The following is a 25,838-nucleotide window of genomic DNA, read 5'->3' on the forward strand; positions in this document are numbered from 1 at the left end:
ATGAAAACCCTTCCGGGTGATACTATCAAAATAAATTCCGTAGCAACGTTCCAAATATGAAAAATATTTTTATTTTGAAAATATAGATTACCATGCTACGCCTCATATACGATTGCACTTTCAACTCTGCTTGCCTTGCATTTCTTGATCTTTATCTTGCAGGTTATTTATACTACATTATTTATAAACAAATAACTAATAAAGAAAAATCAACAAGCTTCTTTCTTGAAGGGAAAGGTGTGTCACAGCTTTCATAACCCACTTAGAATACTATTTAGATTTAGATTGCTACTTTTTAGACTTCCTATATTCATTTTATTTTATTGAACTTTTCTGAGACATTTTTGCCTTTTCGAGCTATTTTGTTTTGTCAGATTCTATCATACTATTCTACTTTATGCATCTACCATGTTATTGCCTGTGTTAACTGTTTTGGGTGCCCTAACACCAGTTGCTCAGTTTTATTTCTTTCAAATCAAACCTTAATCTGAAAAATGCATTTGATTACTTGTGATAATGCCAAGGCTGAAGCAATAAAATACAAATATCTATAATTTTTAATCTTTCATTTAGCATTTTATATAGATGAAATTACCACAGCACAAATGTATTGTGCTGCGAATTGAAAATCAAACAAAAACCAAATAACCAAATAAAATGAACAAACATATCTTACATGGCAGCAACAAAGGGTATTTTAGATGAACACAAATAAGAACAGTCAGGAATGAGCAAAAAACTCAAGTTTTTATTTTAAGATACTGAAAAAAAAAACGTTACAAAAGTGGAAGCACTACTGGGCAAGAAACCAATGAATGAATGAATAAAAGATGACTTTATGAAAATGATGAAAAACAGCAGTTAAGCCAATGCAACCCAACTATAAATCCCTCCCTGTAAACCAAACACACAACATGTCAAATAACTGTAAACCCTATTCTATCATTTTTCAAATGCAAAGCATACAAAGTGATATTTTCATTAATTTTTGAAAAAAAAATTAAATGACATGAACTATATTATTAATCCACACACCTTATTTTAGAAACCATTAATACTTTTGTCCATTAAAAAACAAACAAACAAACATCTTGCAGTTTTTCTGTATAATTTGAACTATAGATTTTTAAGCACATCAACACCAAAGCTTACTCTAAAAATATGCGAACATTTAACAATTCAGACTGCTAAATATAAATTTTCTCCTCACACAGAACACTCATTTTTTCCACAACTTTTTTCCAAAACACTGAAAATAGTTTTGACAAATTCTGATTTGTGTGCAAGAAAAGTACAAACTCTGCTTTTCTTTTATCAATTTAGCTTTTGGTTTGGAAGGAGTTGAAGCTGGAAATACTGTAGCGACTGACTGATGAGGATATGGGAGAGCCTAAGTCTAAACTGTTCCTGCGGGAGCTTCGTCGTGAGCCACTCCGGGAGCCTGTGGTGGATCCTGGGGCAGAGGCAACATTGTATGGACTACTGATGCCTCTCGAAGACACAGATGACGCCTGGAGCATTTTAACGCCAGTGCTTTCCTCTGTCAGGCAGTTATCCAGAGCCTCTTTGTAAGAGATTTTAAGTTTACTTTTGGGGCATGTTAGGTTCTTTGTGTGGTATTTCGTATCTTGGAGCTTCTGGCCTGCTCTCCCATCCAGCCAACCCATTTTCAAGGCATCTTCTATGGTTCTTCTACCACCCATTTCTGGGTCATACAGACCTCCTGTTACAACTTGGAACTCCATGAATCTCTGTCCTGCTTCATATGGCAGCCACATCTCCTTAACTGCCTCAGGAACTGACATTTTTCTCTTCATTTTTACATCTTCAAAGCCAATATAGGCTTTTTGAGCAGGCTTAAGTTTAGTGGCCATGTCTTCAGTTATTATGCCCATACGACATGCCTCTTGGATGCTGACCCTTCTGCCACTTGCAGGATCAACAATTCCTCCAGTGCACGCCTGGGCCTCAAGCAGTCTCTGGGTAGTGATGGAATCCACTAGATCACGATTTAACGCCTCTGTGACAGATATCTTCTCTACGTTGTCTGTGTCAAAAATGGCACCAATAGGTTCTTGTTCACCCACTATTTCAACAGGAGAGGACAGAGTGAAAGATACACTGGACATGTGTTTATGGAAATCAGGTGAATCTTGCGAAACACTGCTGGCGCTTCGCTCTGTGACAGTGGTCGTCTTTGTTGTGGTCATTTTAGCGAGAGTGGGAGATAAGGGTCTTGACACCAGTGAGGATGATCGTGAGGATGATGTCGACAAAGAGGGAACTGAGCCTTCTGATGTTCTTAAATTTGATGATGAAGATGTTTTTGTAGTTGTTGATGATGATGTTACTGAAGATATTCCCAAAGGTGTTCTTGAAGTTGTTGATGATGATGATGATGATGATGATGATGATGATGATGATGATTTCACTGAAGATGTGCCCAAGGCAGCTGGCTGTCCAAACGATGAGCTATGTTTGGTCTTTCTGGTGATGATATCAGCGAATTCATTAATGGTGATGGCTCGTGCACGATACTGAGCTACAACTGATTCATCAATTAATCGCTTTTCAAGCAGTTCTGTAATGTCATACTGTCTTCCAGTTTTCTTGTCATTAATAAGAAACTTTACAGAACCATCTGGAGCAGTAATAGTGACCTCTTCCCATTCACACTCTTGGTCGGACAGCTCCAGGAAGGTCTCGTAGTCAATAAGCCCTTTGTCATATGCTTCTCGGACTGTCATCTCTTTATTGGTGTCTGGGTCCACGATCAATACTCTCCTCTTCCTCAGAGTGTTCTTCTGTGTTGACTCTTGACTTTTCTTGTCGATTATAGGCAAAAGCATGAGGCCGGTCTTCTTATCTGGGATACAGCGGTTCTTAAGCTCCGTGTAGGTTAGGTTTTCTTCCGTGTTAGGGTCAAAGAAACCTTTAGTATCAGCATTCTGATCAGAGAGGATCTTAATCATTCCGTCATCCAGGTAGCCTCTTTTGTAGGCTACATTCACATCAATACGATGACTGTGTTCCGGATCAATGATACCACCACTGGCAATTTGGGCCTCTAGTAGACGAATGCCATGGCCTTTCTCCACTAGACCTTTCTCAATGGCCTGAAAGAGAGAGATAGTCTTGTCTGTACCAGGCAGTCTGTAACCAGTCACAGCCCTTTCTGCCGCTAGCAGGTTATCTTTAAACTCTGGCCCAAACAGTCTTCTATTGTAGGCTTCACTAACAGTTAGATAGAGATTGTTCACAGGATCAACTATAAAACCTGAGGCAGCCTGAGCTTCAAGCAGTTCAAGAGTGGTCCCAGATTTCAACAGTCCATCTTTCATTGCCTGATAAATTGTCAGTACTTTATCACTGGCCTGATCATAAACTCCTGCTATGCAGGTGGAACCTCTCAGATAGGAGCGTAGACGCTCTTCAACCTCTTGGCTAGTCAAGCTACCTTGATTCAACTTGTCAATATCAGACCGCTGCAGCAAGTTTGCATCCACTAGATCCACAACAGACACCTGGCCTCTAAGCCCCTGGACAGTTGCTGGCTTTTTAGGTTCAGGGAGAAGCAAAAGACCTGTGCTTGGATCAGCTTTACATTTTTTCTTCAGGGATACATAAGGAGTTCCTTGCTTGGTGTCTGGGTCCAGATAACAGTCAGGACCCTGACTTAAGGCATGGTATAGATCCTGATCTATGAGATTCCTATTTAGTGCAATGTTTTTGGGTAGGAATATACTGAGGTCAGGGTCCAATATACCCCCTACAGACTCTTGAGCTTGAAGCACACGCAGAGCTGTGTCCTTGTCAATTAATCCCTTCTTCATGGCCTGGCCAGCTGACAGAAGTTTGCCAGTAGTAAGGTCTTTGTAGCCTATAGCAGCAGCTTCCGCTGCAAACAATTTTGATTCATCCTCTTTATCCACTACTCCTCTGGCACATGCTTCTTTGACTGTTAGTTTCTGGTTAGTTCTGAGGTCAATGATGTGACCTGTGGCAGCCTGAGCTTCCAGTAGCATGTCAGCACTATCAGATGACAGAATTTTCATTTTCTTTGCCTCTGTAAAGGACATTTTCCTTGAAGGCCCAACTGCCACACCAGCAATGGATCCAGTCCCTTTTAGAAAGACTTTCTTATCCACAGAGACTTCTGGGACTGTTTTCTTTCCCTTCAGTAGTTGGTCAAATGTTGATTTGTCCAGGACCCCACAATCAAGCAACTGCTGTGCTGAGACTGGTTTGCGAACACCATCAAACATTAGTTTGGAAGGGTCCTTCCTCTCGGTGACTGGTAAAAGTATCAGGCCTGTGTGAGGCTCTGATTTGCATCTTCTCTTTAAAGCCCCATAGCTGACATCACGTTCTGTGTCTGGATCAAGGTAACAATCGGGGTTCTGGTTTAATGCACGAAGCAGATCTTGATCCAGAAGATTACGCTTTATAGCTGTGTCTCTAGGTAGAAACACGCTAAGGGCTGGATCTAGAATGCCACCTGCAGATTCCTGGGCTTGCAGCAGACGTAGTCCTGTTTTTTTGTCAATTATTCCCTTCTTCATCGCCTCAAACACTGAAAGAGGCTTGGTTGTGTAAGGGTCTCTGTAGCCAACAGCAGCAGCCTCTGCTGCCAAGAGTTTCTCTCGATCTTTACTGTCCACTACTCCCCTTGCACATGCCTCCTCTACTGTCAACTTCTGATTTGATGTAGGCTCAATAATGTAACCTGTAGCAGCCTGGGCTTCCAGAAGTAAATCTGCACTATCTGGGGGCATGATCATCTGTTTCTTGGCTTCTGCTAAAGAAATCTTCCCTGAAGGCCCAGCTATTACACCAGCAATTGAACCAGTCCCTTTTAGAAAGATCTTTTTATCCACGGAGACCTCAGGGACAGTCTTCTGTCCTTTTACTAGCTGGTTAAATGTTTCCCTGTCAAGAACCCCACAATCAAGCAACTGCTGTGCTGAGATTGGTTTGCGGACACCATCAAACATGAGTTTGGAAGGGTCCTTCCTCTCAGTGACTGGTAAAAGTATCAGGCCTGTGTGAGGCTCTGATTTGCATCTTCTCTTTAAAGCCCCATAGCTGGCATCACGTTCTGTGTCTGGATCAAGGTAACAATCGGGGTTCTGATTTAATGCACGACAGAGTTCCTGATCCACAAGGTTACGCTTTATAGCTGTGTCTCTCGGAAGGAACACGCTAAGGTTTGGATCTAGAATCCCACCTGCAGATTCCTGGGCCTGCAGCAGACGTAGTCCTGTTTTTTTGTCAATTATTCCCTTCTTCATCGCCTCAAACACTGAAAGAGGCTTGGTTGTGTAAGGGTCTCTGTAGCCAACAGCAGCAGCCTCTGCTGCCAAGAGTTTGTCTCGATCACTACTGTCCACCACTCCTCTTGCACATGCCTCTTCTACTGTCAGCTTCTGATTGGATATGGGATCAATGATGTGACCTGTCGCTGCCTGGGCCTCCAGTAGTAAATCTACACTGTCTAAGGGCATGAGCATCTGTTTCTTGGCCTCTGATAAAGACAGTTTCCCTAAAGGTCCAGCCACCACACCAGCAATCACTCCTGTCCCCTTTAGAGAGATCTTCTTGTCTGCAGACACCTCTGGGACAGTCTTCTCCCCCTTCAGTAGTTGGTTAAATGTTGGTTTGTCCAGCACCCCACAATCAAGCAAGTCCTTTGCTGTTACTGGTTTACGTACACCATCAAAGACCAGTTTAGTAGGATCTAGTTTCTCTGAGACTGGCAAAAGTAGCAGACCAGTATGAGGCTCTATCTTGCATCTTTTTTTCAAAGTCTCATAGCTGGCATCATGCTCAGTTTCCGGGTCAATGTAACATTCAGGATCTTGTTTCAGAGCATGACGAAGGTTTTCATCTAAAAGGTTGCGCTTAATAGCTGTGTCTTTAGGCAGGAACACACTGAGATTGGGATCTAGAATTCCTCCCACTGATTCTTGGGCCTGCAGTAGACGCAGTGCAGTCTTATTGTCAATCAATCCTTTCTTCATGGCCTCAAACACTGAGAGAGGCTTGGCAACTTTAGGATCCTTGTAGCCAACAGCAGCGGCCTCAGCTGCCAATAATTTGTCTCTATCTCTTATATCCACTACTCCTCTGGTGCATGCCTCTTCTACAGTCAACTTCTGATTTGTTTGAGGGTCAATTATATGACCAGTTGCAGCCTGCGCTTCCAGTAGCAAATCTGCAGTATCCTCAGGTAGCAACATTTGTCTCTTGGCTTCTGACAAGGACATTTTGCCTTGCTTCCCAGCTACCACCCCAGCAATTGGCCCAGTCCCCTTCAGATTGACATTTTTATCAACAGACACTTCTGGGATGGTTTTCTTCCCCTTTTCTAGATCTTTAAATGTTGGCTTGTCCAGGACACTGCAATCCAGCAGCTGCTTGGCTGTGACAGGTTTTCGAACACCATCAAAAATAAGTTTGGAGGGATCTATCTTCTCAGTGACAGGAAGAAGAAGAAGGCCCGTGTGTGGTTCTACCTTACATCTTCTCTTCATTGACATATAACTTACACCGTCCTCGTTTTCTGGGTCCAGGTAGAGCTCAGGTCTTTGACTCAAAGCACGGCATAAGTTGTCATCAATTAGGCCACGCTCAATGGCTGTGTCTTTGGGAAGGAACACACTGAGTACTGGATCTAGAATGCCCCCCACAGACTCCTGAGCTTGTAAAAGACGCAGTGTTGTGTTTCTGTCAATTAGTCCCATCTTCATGGCCTGAAATACTGAAAGAGGTTTATTTGTCCCAGGTCCATTATATCCTACAGCTGCAGCTTCTGCTGCTAGCAACCTCTCTCTGTCCTTATCATCAATCACACCATGATTACATGCTTCTTCAACTGTCAACTTTTGATTAGTTCTGGGGTCAATGATGTGTCCTGTAGCGGCTTGAGCATCCAGAAGCAAATTGATGGCATCTGCTGGGAGGAGATTTTCATTCTTGGCTTCAGTGAAAGTCAGTTTTGCAAACTGAGGTCCAGAAATGGAGCCTGGACCTTTTAGACCTTCAACTACCACCCCGGCTATTGGGCCTGTACCTTTTAAATTGACTTTTTTGTCAACAGACACTTCAGGGACAGTCCTATGTCCCTTCACCAGCTGGTTACATGTTTGTTTATCCAAAACACCACAATTGAGCAACTGGTCTGCTGTCACTGTCTTACGGACTCCATCAAAAATCAGAGTGGAAGGATCCAAGGTTGGGGGTTCTCTGGCAGTCTTCAGTTCAGTTTCTATGTTCTTTCTGACAATGGTGACCTCATGTAATTCTTTCTGGGTGGCTGACAGTTTAATTTTATATGACTCTTCAAGCTCACGTAACTCTCTCATCAGCCTTTCTATCTCACTTTTCAAAGATTTCTTTTCCCTCTCCGAAATATCCTTGTCTGTCTCATACTGCCTAATCAGGCCATGTTTGCTATCACACTGGTCCTTCCAGTGACTTAAATCCCTCTTCACTCTTTCGTTCTCCTCCTGTAGACGCTGCTTATTGCGATACTCAGATTCTAAGGACAGTTTAATGCGGCTGAGTTCCTCCTCTAGTCTTAAGATGTGGTCTTTGTCCTTTTCTGACAACTGCAATTTCAGCAACAGAGTGTCTCTCTCGGTTACAATTTCATTATACTGGGACTGAAGGGATTGCATGGTGGCTCTTATCTGCAGGAAATAAAGAGAGAGAAAAGAGACGAGAAGTTACTCAACTCAAAAATACTCATATATTAACAGTATAGATGAGGAACCTCATTTATTTCTTTTTCATTTTTTGTATACAACCAGTGGTTATTGAGGACAGTGCACATTCTTGCTCTTTTCAATCTTTCACAGTGCAAGAATTCTTTCTGCGGAAAGAATATTTGGGTGCACAGCTTATTTAGAAACAATAAAAGCATTTTCTCAAAAAAGTTTTTTGTTGTCGTTACAACTCAAACCTTTTTACATTTTTGTAAAAGAAAAACAGCTGGCAATAGTGTTAAAAGTTGAAATATAAAAAGCAAGTCTGTGCCTGTTCTGCCAAATTGTCATTTGGTTTGCTATACTAGTGATATAACAAAAAATGGCTAATTCTATTTAACGACCAGAAAGCAAGACTGATTTGCAAAACAGCACAGATACATAAAACCAATAGATGTGGGCCAATCGTGATCACCTGATTTTAGTTTGTAAGAGGAGTTGTCATAAGCATTTTTGGAAACTGTAAATTTCTGAAGTCATGCCAGTGCTGTTTTACAAGATTGCAAAAGGTGTCTTTAAGCCCATTAAGATGTACTAAAAATATAAGAAACAATGATCAGAATCTAGTAGACCAGGAAACCAGCGGCAGTGATGGTGCTGATCATTCTGGGCAAATAAAGTGACCCCAAAAAAGCAAGCGAACTGCACTAACTCTAACCCTTAACTCCCCATCTTTCCACAGTGTGTACAGGGAGACAGTGGAATAGGAAGGCTGTCAGGTAGAGAGGCACAGATTATGTTTGCATGCGAGTTTATACACATGCAAGTTTATTCAAACACATACAGACAGTATGTGTTCAAATCAGAGTTGCATCTACAAGAGGCACTCCAGCATGCAAGGAAAGGGTTTGCTTCAGACTAGCTAGAGCTACAGTTGCTACTTGAATGCTTCAAGTGGTGAAGACTCTGATTTGGAAAGACGAGAACAGTCCAGGACTAAGCACCAAACTTCCGTGTACCTCGGTGGCCTGCGTTTGTATTTTCTCAGTCTCCACTTTGAGTTTCTCCCTCTCAGAGGAGAGCTCGGAGACCAGGTTGCGGTAGTCTAAATTACTGCGCTCACTGGCCTGTAGCTGCAGCTCCAGCGCAGTAATCTGCGAGGAGAGCTCATCATCACTTCCCTGTTTGGCCCTCAAGAGTTCATCTTTCTCATGTCGTGTTGTCCTTAGCTCCTCATCCAGTCTCAGCCTCTCTTTGGTCTGAGCTTCTGTCAGCTCCTTCAGCCTTTGAAGCTCAACTGAGTTCGCATTCAGTATCTTGCTTTTCTCCTCTATAGATTTATAAAGACCTTCATTCCTGAGGTTTGCCTCTTTGACTTTGAGCTGCTCCTCAAGCAGCTGCTGCTGAAGGGCTTTCAGGTCAGAGCTCAGCTGTGTGATGTGCTCTGCAGAGGTCTTGTTCTGTCTCAAGCTTTTCTCTAGCTCCTCCTGCAACTGAAGACGCTCTTCTTCACCTCTCTTTTCAGAATTGCTGGCTTGTTCTTGGCTTTGGCGTAGTGCAACGATAGTGCTGCTGTGTTCTGCCAGGGTCATGTTGGTCTTCTCTAGCTCTGACTCGATCTGCCTTCTTCTGGCTACTTCTTCTTGGTTAGCTTGCCGCAAATTCTCCACCTGGCTCTCAAGTCCATCTCTTACAGCTTGGAGGTCCTTGATGCGTCCCTGTAAGCTTCTCATATTTTGCTCAACTCTGCTTCGCTCCCTGCTTTCTCTCTCCAGCTCCAATCGCAGTTTCTGAAGCTCCTCCTTGTACTCCCGCCCCTGGGTTACAGCCACTGATGAATTAGTTAGCTTCACTTGCAGCTGGGACAGAGTCTGTTCAAGCACACCCTGACCTTCTTCCGCAGTTTGTCTTCTGCGGGTCTCCTCCTCTAGACTGTGTGTGACATAAGCCAGTCGGTCACTCGTCTCCTGCAGGTCCTTCCTAACCTCAGCCAGCTCTACTCTATACTGGCTACTTTGCTCGTCTCTCTGCCTCATCAACAGTTCCACCTGACTTTCCAATTCTCTTCTCTTGCGGCCTTCCTCGATGATTACAGCCCGCTGAGTGTGAGCTTCCTCATCTGCTGCCTTCCTTTGTTCCTCAACCTGGCTGATAGATATTCGGAGTCTCCGTAGCTCCTCCTCGAGATTCCTCCTCTCTGCCTCCATCCTGTCATACTGCAGCTGGAGCTCCACTGTATCCTCGTCCCTCTCAGCTGCCAGCCTTTGCATGTCTGCATGGCTGACGTGGATCTGAGATTCGTAGCTGAGCTTTAAGTTATTGATCTCCGTACTGTATTGGCTCCTTACCTTTGATATCTCCTTCTGCAGCTCCATGAACCTTGCTGTCTCGTCAGCAAGCTGTCGCCGGAGCTGTTCAATCTCAAGCTCTTTATTTGACAAAGTCTTCTCCACCTCCACCTTGGACCAACTGACTGTCTCCAGCTCGTTCTGCCTCTTTCTCAGCACTGCTTCATACTCTTCTTGCTGCTGAGTGTAGCGCTCTTCTGCTAGCTTCCTCTTCCTCTTTTCTTCATCCAGCAAGTAGTTGAGACGTTCCACCTGATCTCTGAGGCCTGCCAGCTGGCTCTGTGTGTTATCTAGGTCCTCCTTGGTGGCACTGCACTGCAACGATGCAGTTTGTTTCACCTCCTCCATTGACAGCAACTGTTCTTTTGACTGGTTCAGCTCCCGTTGGTACTGAGCAAGAGCATCTTCCAGTGATTTGTTCTTGGCGTTGCGGTCTCTCATATCGTCTCTCAGAAGGCGAAGTTCTTCTTCTAACAGGTCAATCCTTGTGTTACGAATCTGAAGGAAAGACAAAGAAAAGATGAATACAAATGTGTTTTTAAAAATGATAAATTAAACTTTCATTATTATTTTTTACCCACTTGTGTTGTGGTTAACAAGTATCCAGCATAACATTTGCTTAGCACAACCCTATTAACACCACATTCATATCGTGTTGCCATGAAGAAACATTCCATTCAGTTTGAGGCAAATCCAAAACCCCCAACCAGTTCTGACAGATACCTATGCCTTCCTGTTAAAAGGGAGTTTTTCCTTCCCACTGTCACCAAATGCTTGTTTATGGGGAGTGGGGGAGGGGGCGAGATGTTGTCATCTCATCGGATCGTTGGGTTTTTCTGTGTTATTGTAGAGTTTCATTTGCCATTATAATTAATTGAATTTAAAAAAACTATAGTTATCTCATGTCTCTTGCGTTTTCCACCAACTTTTCTGTATTTTAGGTCTTATTGAACAAAAAACTGCTTTTTTAAAAATCTTGATCATACTATAGAAGGTTATCCATATGAAACCACACACTTGGCTAACAGGTTATCAATCATAAGACGTGTGGTTGTGAGTTAGTGACAATGAAAAGACTCATCTTGAGACTACAAAACGGTTCTTAAATAACTAATAATCTGTCCATGGAGGTTGCTTGTACTTACAAAGTGAAATTAGTCACAAATGAGGTATGTGGTTTATCTCAACAAAACCTCCCTGTAATTGCTTTGTTCACTAACAGATTACTACAGTCATCCATAGCTACACTGTTATTATCTTAGTTTGCAACCATAACTTACTAACACTAAACTGCACCTTTAGCACAATGTCCAGCTGTGAAAGATATATTTTTCTCTAGATTGATACCATCTGATCTCAGAAGCTAAGTAGCATTGTGCCTGGTTAGTACTTGAATGGGAATACACATTTTTCCTTACCAAATGGTCTGCCTGGGAGTAGGCTACCAGTCTATAGTCCTATGTGAGAAAAAAATTTGCTTTCCATAGGATACTAATATCCAACATAGTGGATAGTAGGTTGCTTATTATGACTAGCTGCAACTTAGTCGCAACATATGTCCTTGGCATTGGTCATATCTAAGTGAACTTTACTCTCTTTATACTGAAACTCATGTATATAGCATCTGTAGTCTGTCAGTTCTTGGACAGTCAGTAACATCGCATTGCATGCAATGTGTGTCTTAATACTCTGTTAGCTGATGGATATTAATACACCGAGTTCATGAGCAAAAGACGCATGTAAATGGGAGCAACACAATGCTGACTGCAGGTGATGTTATTAACAACAATGGTTTGCTGGAAGGTATAAAGGAGTTCCTTTAACTTTAACGTTATATCAAAGATTAGGTGACAGATTTACCCCAAATTCTCATTCATAATCCCTGGGCAGTTTGATGACAAGATGTCATAAACAGAAAGAAAGAAAAAGAAGAAGAAAAAAGAAAGAAAACCATGATTACATCCAACAAGATATTTTTGGATGTTCAGCATTGGAGATCCGTACCTTGAGCTCCTCCATGTTTCTGAGCAAATCTCCTAGGAATCTGTAGTAGTCGTCAGAAAGGGTAAGCAACTCCATATATCGAGTCTGCAGTTGGGTAGCCTGGAACAGAGACAAATTTAATTTTAATTTTAAAAAAACATCAGAAAAATCAACTCTAACCTACAAGAAAAAACATGTCATGTACTAATGGTTTACTACATGTCTAATGTTTTTACTACAGTTGCATTACTTCATGATTGAGATCCACTGACGGCGACTTCAGCATTGTCCTCTTCACTGGGATGTTGAGCAAAGTTTCTAAACCAGAGGTGTAAGCTGCAAGGTCTGTTTCATAGTCCTGTTAAAAATAAAAATGAATAAATAAATAGAGGAAGTTGATCTTTTAATGAATCTGAGGCCAAATGCACTCGATTATTGACCTACTTACCTTGATAGCGTTCACACAGGCTTCATTGTCCTTCAGCACACTATCTACTGTCTCCCTCCTCACCTTGATTTCTGCATTCAGAGCCTAGAGAAACCCACAAAGTACAGATGTCAGGTATCTGATGCCTTCACAGAAAATTATTGGAAGTAGCTCTAATAATAGCAAAAGTTCAGCATATTACCTTCTGGTTGTTAATGAGGTCTTCCAGTGCTTGAACATTTTCTATTTTGGTGGCCTGTAGAGCCACCTGTTTTCTGCGAGTGGCTTCAATCCATTCAAGAATGGAAGTGCTGGTTTGCTTGTAGTGTTGCAGCTGAGGCAGATATGATCGAAGGTCCTGCATTCTGAGCAAGTGGAAGAGACGACCAGCATAAGTGAGTTATGTCACTTTTACTCAAACGCTGTCATGCCAAGTTTACAGATTAATATTGTTTTTTTATTACATTTAAAATACCGAAGCAACAAATGTTTTGTGCTTTGCTCGATCATTTTCTGCCAATCACAAATTGACATATGTGTATGTGAATAAGATGTTTTAAAAATAGATTCACATGTGTACAAGCAGCCTCATATACATATGGTTGAATATGGAATGAGTTATTTACTGCATGACTGTAAAGTCTTCAATTTCACATTAACAGTCAGTTATTATTAAAAACTGACAGAGCAGCATACCTCGTATCGAGCTGTAATTGGATTCGTCTCCAGCGGTCTGACAGCATGTTCACATCTTCTGTGTATTTTGTTAGCATCAGGTCACACCTGTGGGAGGATCCGCCCACCTGGCCGTTCCAGTGGCTCGCCTTGGACAACTCTGCCTCCATAGCATTTAGAATACCTGTCTTCTGATCCAGCTCTGCTTTGATGTTCTGCACATCGACACACGACACAACATTAATGATACGACTGCATCCACCGTATAATAAAAATCAGCCTGATAAGTGGAATTAAAGCATATGTCACAGCACAAAGGATATAAGAAAAATAGGGCAGTATTCACAAATGATTTGTCTGCTATTATCAAAGAGTAGGAAAACACCATTATCTTGCAAAAATACCTTCAGAGTTGACATATATTCCTCCACTTCCTCAGGAGACAGAGAAGTGGTCTCCTTTTCTGTCATTCTTGCTTCATAAACTTTCACAATGTCCTCGGCTCGTGCCACACTCTCCAGCATGTCCCTTAGAGCTCGTAGCCTAAAACAAGCATATGGAATAATCAAATATGCAAATATGCAAGGCATATGTGTGTTTGTCATAATGTAGATTATCTGTATGTAAAAGTATATTTTTTTGCAGATAATAATTGATCTTACAGTGCACAGTTATTAACTGTGCTTTTAAATTAATCAGAAGAACACACTAAGCTTTACGCCATCGTTTTGAGGTTTTGCCTTGTGTTATGTACCGCTGAACATAAGCTGATGAGCTGCTCTCCAGGCTGCCCAGTCTTTGGTTAATCACTCCAATCTCGCTGCGGAGGAACTGAGCTTTGTCTGAATCATTCACGCTTTCCAGCTCGTTTAGAATGCGCTCCTTCAAAAGTAAGTACTCAGCACGCATCGAGTCCACATCACGCTGCACAGTCTGAAAGATGCACATATATGTGTCGCGATAAATACAGGGTCGTTTTTGTTTTCATTCTACATGCATTTCTGTTATTCTTATATTTTATGCTTTCACCTCTAACTGAGAGATCTTGAGGCTACAGTCCTGCACGCCGTTGTCTCCGAAGCAGACATGGATGTGCTGACTCAGCATGTCTTCAGCGGCCTCCAGCCTCAATCTGAGCGAGTGCAGCTCTAATAAGCTGTGAGATGATGATGATGATGATGTGGATACCTTCCTCTTTCCTGCGTCCGTCTTGGTCACTTTTATCACTTCCTTCTTCACCACCTCTTTCTTTGCCTCCGCTTTCTTCTCGGCCTGTCTTCTGAGCTCTGCTCTCCGTCTTTCTTCTTCAAGCCTCCAGGCCTCCTCTTGGCGCATCCTGGCCTCTTCTTCAAGCCTCCTTGCGTCTTCTGCAGCAGCAGCTTGTACTTGCTGCTGCTGTAATATAATCAGCTGGTGTTGTTGCCCAGATGTTTGCTGTAATTGTTCCTGCTGGACAACTGTGGACAAAACGATTTTTAAAAAATAGATAAAAGTCTTTTCAAAAGTTCCCTAGATTCACTTATTCAATTCAATTATTCCATTATGAAGCACACAGACTCAAATGCATACTGTATACTGTACTTTACTGTAATATACTGAAATACGTACTAAAAATATTGAATTTGAGCAATGTTTATATACAAGTCTAAGAGACATCCGGCTAAAAAAACAAAAGCCAAGAAGTGCAAGAATAAACATATGGAGCTGAAAATGAGCGCAAGAGGTCCATCTGATATATGAGACTGAATAGAAATGTACAGAATAAACAGAACGTGTACTTGCGAGGTGATCATTACTACAAACACTTACTGTAAGTAGGTATCTGCACCACTAGCTGTTCATAGTGGGTCTGGGCATCATTGACCTGGTTCTCTATGCTCCTCTTGTCCTCATCAGCAAACATCTGGGAATTTACACTGTTCACTATAAACTCATCATAGTGAGTCTCCATGCTCTTGATCATTTTCCGGTACTCCTCTGGGCGCATCTTGGCCAACTGAACAGACACAGAAACATTAAGTTTAATTTGGACCCAAACATATCTTTTCACCGAGAAGGAGAGGTCAGAGGTCAAATGTGACATGCTATTTTAAATCTTTGGTACCTTCTTTATGTTGACGATACTCACCACACTTGTAAGAAACATAGTTTCTAAGTTCTAAGGCTATGTTTATAAATTAATTTTCCACCAATAAATCATCAAGTGTTATAAGAATAACAGTGCAGTAAAATGATTGTGTGTGTTTTTTTAACACAAAGTACAAACTGGAGCAGTGAAAAGTTGCAAAAGGGACTTTGGTTTGAAGCAGCGGGTTTCGAGAGATGCTTAAATGTCTGTTTGAATGCCACAGAGTTATGCAGCACTCCAAAGTGTGCAACTATGGGAGCTGTTTCCCAGCATCTGGAGGTGGCTCAGAATGAGAGACGTTTACACACTTTTTAAGCCCATATTAAATGGAAGACTACAGCTGTTGGCTTAGAACAAACTGTAAAAGCAAAAACCCACCTTTAAAACCAAATAATTAAACGTTAATTAACACCATGTCACAACTTTTATTATGACCATTTGTTTTCTCCTTTGATACCTTGCAAGAGAGCAAAAGTTTGACTTTGACGTATGACTAAATATTTTTTTTACAGACAGCAGAGGCCGACTTCCAACACCTCGTCGGTCCTTACCATGGAGATGGTGAGGGAGTTGATGCGTTGGATATCCATGACGCAGTACTGCCAGGAGATGAGACTCTTGACGTTGATATAAAGCTGGCTCCAGATTGACAGGATTGCTTCGTAGTACTGCTCGTTTCTTTGCACGACACAGAGGTGAAATTTAAAGGTTTCAGGATTATCTTTCCAGCCAGAGCAAGAGTTATACAATCACCTTTAACAGTAAATGTCCAAATCAAAGCATTTTTTGTTTCTTACTTGTTGGCGAGACTGATGCTGATTGGATTAGGTGGCGGTACAATCAGGCACACAGAGGGCACCAACATATCCAGACCCCCCGGGCCAGTCACCAGCCACTTACTGCGCTGGTTGTTGTCCTTTAGGATAGCCTCATTGCCCTTAAGGATCACCTTCTGTGAGCCCAAAGGTCACATAAAACACATAAAACACATGAAACACAAGTTAGAATAAAAGAAAGAGAGAATGTCGGTGCAACGTAAAGTAAAAAATAAAAATACCAATATGTGTTTAACTTTGACATCTGAAAACTGACCTGGTCCTGCTTGAAGTCGCACAGAGCCTTGACAATGACGCCGCTGGTGTTCTTCTCTTCAGGGTTTCTGGGTTTCAGTCTCACGATCTCCTTGGACTTGCTGACCAGGTGTTTAACCTGCCTCCTATTTTCCACAATCTTCTCCTTTTCCCTCTGAAGACAAAAAAGGTTTCAGTCAGCCTGCCACTGTTTAGCCATTAACAACTGCTTTACTTTTCTAATTCGCCAACATTTTTGTCTCTCTGTAAATAATGAAGTCGCACAGAATGGCCTGTCCTGTATGAAACATATGACCTGCAATCCAGAACTGGTTTGGGTTTTTTTGAGAGTTCTGTTTCCATTTTTGTAACTAATGCCATAACTACTAGGCATGCAGTCTGCCTTTACAGTACAAATAATGTTTCTTTTAAAAGAATGGGCTGAATTTGAGCATGTCTGTAACAAGATGCCAACAACCAAAATAGTACTTTCTATTGTTTGGCAAAAGTTTGAGGGCTAAGATGCATGTTTCTCCTGGACTGTAAAAACTGGGGTTCTGGTCCAGAATGAGTAAAAGAAACATTTGGTCATTCGAAGGTATTATCCAATGGTATTGGAGTTGCTTCACTATTAGGTGGTACACTCAAAACTAATTTGTCCAAAATCCTGCCCATTTTTTAATTATGTGTAAATGTTCTATGTGATTTTATAACATAAGTACAATAAGTAAAACGTTAAATTCAAAGAAAACTTTTTTTACATTCAGTTTATTCCGAGCAACCTCTCCTGATGAATTATGGAGATGCTGGTAATGGTGTTGTGGTTCTTTTTTGGGGGTTTTGTTTTGGTTTGTTTGTTTTTCCATAACTCGTGTATCTGCAAATATACACATTCTGTATTTTTCATATGAAAGAAACTATACTGTGGTGGGGCTTGCTAATTTCTTGTTTTTGATTTATGTATGTTTTGTTTTGTTTTGTTTTACTTCATATGTTTCATATGTTGTTTGTTATTTAAGACAAAAAAAAATTAAATGAATGAGAGGTAAAACTTGAGGGGGTAGGGACAAATAAGTAAATACTTCAGCCTACTCCTTTTCAAACAAATAATGGAACGATATTTTGTAATGATTGTGAATGTTTGAAATGTTTGAAATAAAAATGAACTGAACTGAATTATCTGGCTAAATAATCCACTGACTTTATATATTTCAGGCTTTGTGTTGTTGTTTACTGTAGTGCCTGAGACATGAAATTTTCAAAAGCTCATCCTTAGGGATGGGTACCGGTGTCCGGTGCCATGATGGCACCGGTTCTGACATAAACGGTAGTAACCAGACCGAAAAGCAGCGCACATTTCGGTGCTTTATTTCGGTGCTTTTTTTTCCTGAGCTGTGATACACTTTAGATTCTAGCCAATAATTTTACGTTTCCGAGGATAGTAGGCGGGCCCAGGTACGTACGTTCTTTTAGAGCAGAGCTACAGATTAAAAATGTCCAAGGCGAAGCGGTCAAAAGTCTGGCTGTACTTCACAGCAAAATATGCAAACTCAGCAGCCTGCAACAAGTGCTTTAAGCTGATACTGTGATACTGTCAAAGGAGGTAACACCTCAAATCCGATGAAACACCTGGCGACGCATAGCCCAGAAATGCGCCGTATTTGATAGCTTGCTGCGAGACCTCACACCGAGCGCATCTACTGCGGGTGGGTTGCCTGTTATGCAACATCCCCCAAAAACACGAAGAGGAGAGTCCTGGCCCCTAGCCCTGCCAGTGTAGCAGAAATGATGACGGATGATGATGCAGCAGCAGCCGTTCTTCTCTGCGTGAGTAGCTAAATGTTGTTCGTGTGTAATTTACGTTGAGTAGGCTAACCACGTTATTACATTAATGCATGTAAGGTGAACTAGCAAACCTCATCATAGCTACATGCGGCTGTCTTCCTGTTTGATGGCAGATACTCCCTTCACCCTGGACAAAAAGGCTAAAATGACCAAAGAAAAAGTGGAAAACAGCTAAACATGAGAGGTTTAGGACAAAGTTTGTGTTTTTTCCATTGTTTAAGCACTGCTTCCAGCCAAGAGTGATACCATATATGCCCCATAGCTGCAGAAAAGGCTAACATTGTTATCTTTTTACAAAAAACAGCTGAACATGAGAGGTTTTTGGACCAATTTTGTGTTCTCCATCCTTTAAGCACCGGTTTGAGCACCGTTTGAGCACCGGCACCGTTTCAAAAGTACCGATTTGGCACCGGTATCGGATAAAACCTAAACGATACCCATCCCTACTCATCCTACATCAAAGATCTACTGTATGTTCAGTCTAATCAGTTTTATCTCGCTATGCTAAACGTCTAAACACACGCGATCAAGCTCCTGATGCCTAGCTGATGAGTTACTGCTGTAATGACGCTGTCGTACCTCCAGGTTTCTGAGGAGCTCCTGCAGGGTCTCCAGAGAAGTGTTCTTGTCGCAGATGAAATTCTTACGAACCGTCTCGTGTTCCTTCTGCAGAGCACTGTACGTCTCGTTGGCCTCCTTGAAAAACTAAATGCACACGTGTGTAAGCATATGTGATGTGAGTTTCAGGAGAAAACACGCACAATTTGTGAAATACTGAGTGAAATCTAGCATGAAGTTAATTGTAGTTTCCCAGTCTCATTATGATAAGTAAACAAGCAATTTTTATGTGTACATAACAACTGAAAAGCTGAAAGCGAATCAAAATGCTAATGTAGCAACAAGAAATCAGAGGTGTCATGGTGCATCTTTTACATGCACTCTTATTCACAGTGTCCGTCAGTGTGACTGACTCCTGCAGGTTCATGTTTATTAGAGTAGCTTTAAGTTACCTGGCTGTACGCTAAATTCTCCTTCTGGTGAGTGTCGATGCATTTTGTTATTTGAAGGAGCCAGCTCCACTGAGTCTGCAGGGTGTCACTATAAGCCTGAAGAGAATGCACAAGCACACAAACACTGGAAAAAAAGCCAAGCTTTTACTTGCAGGTTTATAACTAGTTGTTTTTGGACTGAGATTTCTACTTCTGATCGCTCCAGACCTCGATCTTGTCCGATGCAGGGTGGTCATTCTTCAGGAGGTTGTCCACTTTGGCCTTCAGCCTATTCAGATCCTTTTCTTTTACTTCCAGGGCACTCATCAGTTTCTGTTATATAAGAAGAGGTGGATAATCACAGGGACACAGGAAAAACATCAGGATGCAGCAAGAGGGAAGTTCTGTGGCTTCGCTGTAAGTGGATGACTAATCGCAGCTGCCAAAATCCAATCTACCACAGATGATTGCTCCCTTATGAGATGCAGATTACTACATAAAAGACATCAGCGCCATTTAGGCTCAAGGAATTGCCAAGAATGTTTATTGCCTAAAATGAAGCTCGTAAAATTGGAAATTAAAAAGTGGATTTTTTGCAGCATCTACTGAATCCAGCTCTATATTTGTTCCCTTGTGATCCGATGTTTGACTAACCGAGTAGCTCTCCTGCTTTCTGGGGATATACTGGTCGATGTTCTTGTCTCCCCAGTCAAACATCAGTTCCTCTTCCTCCTTCTCATTCACCCACATGATCTCTTTGGATATTTCCTGAATGATCTGCTGGAACTCTCGCAGCTGCTGGGTCCGATCATGGGACTTTTTCTAGCAGGGTTAAACAGGGTTAAAGTGAATCAATTTAATACAAATCTCTAGCGATTAACAGGGAAATACACTACACAGAGATAATATTTAGTTTCTTCACCTGGAGATTGTCCCATTCCTGATCCAGAGCCTTAAGATTGGCTTTGTCTCCTGTCTTCATCTGGGGGAAGAGAATGAGTCAAATTATGTGTTTCAAAATAAAGTGATGTGTCAATATTTGCAAATGCTAATAATCAAAACAGATACTAATAATAACAAATCGCTATCTGACCAATAGCGGATCATTTTTATTTGTTTAGGTTATTTATCTCTTTACCCTGTGATCTTCTTTAACACTGGTTTAGTTTTGTGACTTTAAATATCCCAAACAATAGATCAACGGCGCTTCTGTTTGAAGCAACAGTGAATCTCAGCATCGTCTCATCATCACAGCATTGATACTGAACCTGCTGACTGAACCCACCAGGTCATCTCTGGCTCGATCGAACTCGACGCTCCTCTGGATGGAGCTGTGAAACCTCTGGTGGCTCATGAGCTGCTGCTCGATGGCTGCAGGATCGTCTCCCCATGAAGCTGTTTCAATCAGACGCTGCACGGAGTAGATCGAGTTTTAGAGAAGACTTCAGACACAGGCACTTCATGTCACCAGCAGGTGGCGGCAGAGATACAAGTTAAACCAGCAATTTGCTGGTAAATTCATGCACCACTTGGGGTCAAAGATCAGCAATCCACTCAGAAAGAAATGATTTAGCACTGAGTGTAAAACAATAGCTCCTTTTAGCTTCTATTTGTACTTAACCACAACCACCCTTAATACTGTGTCTACACCAACATAGCAGAGCATTCTTCTCTATGCTCTGTGTTAAATGCTGTGAATGTTGTGTTATCATAGTGATCATGGTTCAGCGAGATCTGTCATTTGGTTTACCGACACCTTTTATTACACTGTCATAAAGTGACACGGCACTTAACCATCTAGTTAGTGGGCATTAATGTCACTTTTGTTGTTGAAGAAGTAGGTCTTTCTTTCACTTTAGGTTTATTTCACAAAGATTTCTTTTGTGTAAAGGCTCTGTTTCTCCAGTTAAACATAAAAAATACTTTTTCTTGAACTGTTTAACAATTTTAATTATTTTAATGTAGTTGTTCACATTTTTAGTGTGTTTAAAGAACTATAATATATTAAATATACTGTGGAGCATTTTAACTTCTGTTGTGTTTAAATGTGCTATGATATGAAATGAGCTGATTATCTGTTGTGTGTAACAAACGTCTCTGACTTACTAATGTGACAAATTACATCAACTTCTCTTAATCTGAAAAAATGAAGGCTGGTGTTAACCGAAATCAGGTGATCAAAATGCAACAATTTTAGGGTATTTAAGACTGAAATAAATGCGCAAAAAACCCTGTCAAAAATGTAAAAGAAAAAAACAAGCCTCCAACAAATCTTTTGAAATGTAAATGTTGCCTAAATTTCACCGAATATTGATTTTTAGTAGATTTCTTAGCTTTTAAGTATATTCTTCTCGACTCCCCCAAGTTCGGGTGCTTGACCACCATCTACTGCAGGTAATGCACAGTTTAATGCACACTGTAGTAATGCCCCTCAAGCTTTACCAAGACACCTTAACCCAGGATTCCTTAAAGGGCTCATGAATGTCAGAAGACTGATCTTCAAAAGCAGCTGCAGGTGCACGTTAGGTATTAAGTTGGGTGTGTCTATACACGCCTTTTGCTGTGCAATCCAGCCCATAGCATCATGATAGCTCCTTCCGGGTTCCTCCCAGCCAACGGAGCCCCCCTTGGTGCTCTTCCTTCTCTGCGTGGTGCCTGAGATGGCCATGTGGACCCCCTTCAGCTGGCTATTGTACATCTCCACACTATGGATTAGAAAACAGAAAAAGATGAGACTTGGAATGAACAGCATATGCTATACAAAGAATATATTTTTATAAAAATTCATGAAATCTCTGTTTGTCCATCCATCTGTCCGGTCAACAAACATTCATCCCATCTGCTTTAAAAATGGGAGATTAATTACTGACTGCCTGAGGAAATTTGGACTAAGTTTAAAGCTTGAGATACATTCACTATCCTTTTGAACAGCAACTGAATTACTTAATTACCTGCATGTGACGCATTCAAGAGACAGTTACATTTCAGTGTCAAAATCATGGGTAACACTGACCTCGGATGGGCACTGTTCTAGTAAAAGAAAACTGAGATGATTAAGACAGAGAGAGAAATCTGGCCTTCCTTACCTTCTCATTACGTTCTCATTAGGCTGTCCCATCTGCCTCAGGTCGGCCCCGCAGCTCTTCAGATTTTGAATGGCCTCTTTGGCCATCCCCATGAAGTACTCGGCCTCACTCGGGTTTCCACCCTGCAATACACAGACACAAGGAGGTGTACAAATCCAGAAAACTGAATGGGCACACTTGGAGTATAGATGTCTTTTGTCCTTGTTGTGCTTTAGATTGAATTATTTCCATTTAGAAGTGCCAAAAAATGTCAAAACTTCAGAAAAACAACTTTTACAACCCACGGAAGAAGATGATTTATGACAAGGACAAAGCGGTTGTGATAGTCTGCCGATATAAGTAGTCAACAAGACAATAAATCACACGCCCACAAATTTTAAGGTGAGTTTTGCACTTGCGATGAACTTCACAGTAACATAAATAATTCATGATAGGTTGCTTAACAGCTAAACTAAGGAAGGGTGTAAATTTAAAGTGGACTGACAGTTGCAATACTGCTCAAGGGGCCAGTTCTAAAAATCACATCCAACAGGGAGTTAAACAAAAATGAAACATTATCTATCTGGTGTCTCTCACAGATTCTGACCGTACACCAAAAGCCTACACATCCAGCTACTCCAATTACAGCCGCACAACGTTTCTGTCATTCTTTCTGTTTCTTTTTGCCTCAGAGGACAGGCTACAACACTACACTCTTCATGTGAAATAAAAACCCTCCTGACTGGGCTAACTGACTTTTATCTGCACTTCTAGCAGTAAAAGCACAATAAGTAACACAAATAAGAAAAGAAAACACAACTCACAGCTTGAATGTAGTACTCGGCTTTCTGCAGGTACTCGTTGCACTGGCTCTGCAGGATAGCGGCCTTCTGGTTGATAGAAGTAAGTGTAGAGCCACTGTGGAGGGCAGCGAAGTAAACTCATTAACATTAAGATCTTCAGCTTTAACTATTACCAAAATATTCCCAGTTACCGCAGCGGTTCCCAGTTTTTTTCACCGTGTGTTCCCCTAAAACAAAGCAGTGTCTCCTTTTGCATATATCATCATAATCCACAAACTGAAAAGATATGGTCATGGTTATGGCTAGATTTTTCAAATACATTAGCTAAAAAAATACACTGCAACGGATTACATCAGTACGGGCTCAACAGCTGGTATGTATAGTCAACATTCATACACAATGTGCCAAAGAAACTCTTTTCACTGCTATTATAAACATTACAATTTTCTTTTAATATTGTTTTAGGTTTAATTTGATAGGAAAGCACTGCAGGCACGCAGGAAAGTGAGGGGAAAAGTCTGGAGCAGACTTGAACACAGATCTTTAGTGGGGCCTTTGGTATATGGGCTCAAACACACGAGCTGTGGCAGCAGCCACAAATCTAAAAATTTAGAAAAATAAGTGTTGTTATGATAGAGATCTCTCTGTTTCCTAGAAACAAGGAGATATAGAGACAGAAAAAAGCTATCACCCCAGATAACCAGCTATCACTGCTGCTTATAGTACGTGTTATCAATTCTGAGGTACTAAACTATTTATGCTGGCTGTATATGAGCAAAATGTTTTGTACAGTCTGAGCTGAAACTCAGATAAGCATCCAAATTTCTACAAAATACACTTTTCCTGAAACCTGCTCTGGTTTTCACAGACACACATACAAACTACAATGTTGACCTCATTCTAAAATATGCATAAAGACCCACTCTATGTATCTCTATTATCAATTTTATTGACCAGTTTTGATATACTTGTGTTATCACACATATCATAACTATTGCCCTAAAAATCTAAGCTGACATTGGCTTATTTAACTAGCTATGAATGAGGGCACTGTTTCCAAATAACACCTGTAATATCTCTGTCATCTCTACACTTGTATTTCTTGTTTTACTTACCATCCAGAAAAAAGTGCTACCAGCTATAATAAACAATGTAATAAATGTACTTATATTTGCCATAAGCTGCCCCAGGCACTTTTCCCTTAATCACAGGGCTTACATGAGTACCTTATCTCAAACATCACTCCCTGATATAAAACTATCAAAGCCATAAACGAAGTTGCTCTGACTCACAACTTATGTTTGCGAATTAAATAAATCTGCCCGTTCCTCAAAGTGCGGGGTCAGAAACACAATCCTTGTGCTGCTGATAGAGTCGCATGTGTTAAAGCGACACGCGTGTCCGTGGGTCTGTGAAGCAGCAGAGGGAGGCGGCAATTTAACGCGGACTGTAAATCTCGTTTCTCCCCGGGGAGGTTTGCTCCTGTGCAGAGCAGAAGCTGAGGAACAATTGAAAAGACGTGCCAAAGACAACAGCTGTATGTCAGCATCACGACGTGTATCACTGCGCATTATCAGTGCGTATGATCAGTTATGTCACTGACGTGACTCTGCAAACCAATCTGAGTTAAACATCACTTTATTTTGTTTTATACACAATTACCACCAGCTTTACTTCAGTGTTACAAAACAAGTGGAAATGCTGTTACTTTGCAGAACAAGAACATTTCCCTGTAATTATACTCTTGCGGGCTGATGTGCATTGAATTGCTTTGTTCGCTTTTTTAAAGGCCAGTGAGTATCGGGTGTTTTTAGTGTTTGCAGGGCCCAAAAAAACAACACAGGCTGTCACGGTTAATAGTTAATAATCTATCGTGCGCTGCAGTTCACACATTGGCCACAGGTGCAAAAAGAAACGCAAAACTTGTGGAAGATAGAGTTTAAATTCATACCCCATTCCGCTGATCGCGCCCCCGCCGGCGCCGCTCATCGCCCCCCCTCCCATGCTGGCCCCACGCCACGTCATTCCTCTCGTGGTTCCGGCTCTCATGCTGCTCGCCATTCCGCTAGCCATCCCACCTCCCTTCACGGACTTTGAATAGGTGAAGGTTTTGTGTCCGTCGTGTCCGTACTGGTCGTATCCGTTACCCCCTCCGTGGAAGCCGTCGCTCCGTGCGTACTGGTAGGTGGATTCTCCAGTCAACTCTCCCCTGGAGTTGGCCCTGCGGAGCATGTTCAGGGCCTGCTGAGACCCGTACGCTGACATGGTGACCAGAGAACTGCAGCCTCGGCGGCTCCACAGAAGTTACTGGACGAAACTAAGTGGACGGAAACAACCTGACAGGTTGCCGCCCTCTCTCTCTCTCTCTCCACTCTGTCCGCCCTGGTCCCTCCGGTGCAGACTGCAAACCGAGAGCAGGACGGGACCGTTTTTGGAGCCTTGTGACCACACCTCTCTGTCTGTCAGCCAAAAACTTTTTTCTTTCTCTATCTCTCTTTCTGCCACTCCCCTGTCTACTCAGCTGGAGACAGTGTGTGTGTGTGTGTGTGTGTGTGTGTGTGTGTGTGTGTGTGTGTGTGTGTGTGTGTGTGTGTGTGTGTGTGTGTGTGTGTGTGTGTGTGTGACCCTAAGGTCCACAGGTTTGAACACCTCGCAAATGCAGGACGTTTTGAAACATTATGACATTTTTATTTTTGCTTCAGTAAAGACAGCTCGTTTTTGGAAAGCATGGCTATGTTATGGAAATCAGAGTCTGAGAGGAGCAGAGACAGTTTTAAAAGCACAGTTTAAGAAAGCGGA

At 41.7% G+C, this 25,838-nt stretch overlaps 1 protein-coding gene across 2 annotated transcripts; it reads right to left on the reverse strand.

The window, feature by feature from the left end:
* Nucleotides 1–728: 728 nt before the first annotated feature.
* Nucleotides 729–25,552, reverse strand: dspb (desmoplakin b). 2 transcript variants are annotated; one of them, XM_080886571.1, is made up of 24 exons: nt 24,991–25,552; nt 23,061–23,154; nt 22,258–22,379; nt 21,726–21,876; nt 20,457–20,582; nt 20,094–20,153; nt 19,826–19,993; nt 19,400–19,504; nt 19,193–19,288; nt 18,762–18,887; nt 16,360–16,512; nt 16,065–16,219; nt 15,819–15,945; nt 14,949–15,135; nt 14,169–14,596; nt 13,894–14,072; nt 13,544–13,682; nt 13,161–13,354; nt 12,667–12,829; nt 12,486–12,569; nt 12,288–12,395; nt 12,059–12,157; nt 8,726–10,552; nt 729–7,691 (listed from the first exon to the last, which is right to left on the reverse strand). In XM_080886571.1, exons 1-24 carry the CDS (start codon nt 25,302–25,304, stop codon nt 1,320–1,322), a joined length of 11,577 nt encoding a protein of 3,858 aa, XP_080742697.1. In that variant the 5' UTR covers nt 25,305–25,552; the 3' UTR covers nt 729–1,319. The 2 variants fall into 2 exon arrangements, with proteins under 2 accessions (XP_080742697.1, XP_080742698.1); XM_080886572.1 differs by having other exon boundaries at nt 10,055–10,552; nt 24,991–25,542.
* Nucleotides 25,553–25,838: the final 286 nt, after the last annotated feature.

This window comes from Rhamphochromis sp. 'chilingali' (assembly GCF_963969265.1).
Source record: "Rhamphochromis sp. 'chilingali' genome assembly, chromosome: 7".
In the NCBI taxonomy this organism is placed as follows: domain Eukaryota; kingdom Metazoa; phylum Chordata; class Actinopteri; order Cichliformes; family Cichlidae; genus Rhamphochromis; species Rhamphochromis sp. 'chilingali'.

Coding starts and splice junctions, on each gene's coding strand:
- dspb (XM_080886571.1), bottom strand. CDS start 25,304: ATGTCAGCGTACGGGTCTCAGCAGGCCCTGAACATGCTCCGCAGGGCC. Junction 21,877..22,257: donor AATGAGAACGTAATGAGAAG/GTAAGGAAGGCC, acceptor TCTAATCCATAG/TGTGGAGATGTACAATAGCC. Junction 12,830..13,160: donor CAATTACAGCTCGATACGAG/GTATGCTGCTCT, acceptor CCACTTGCTCAG/AATGCAGGACCTTCGATCAT.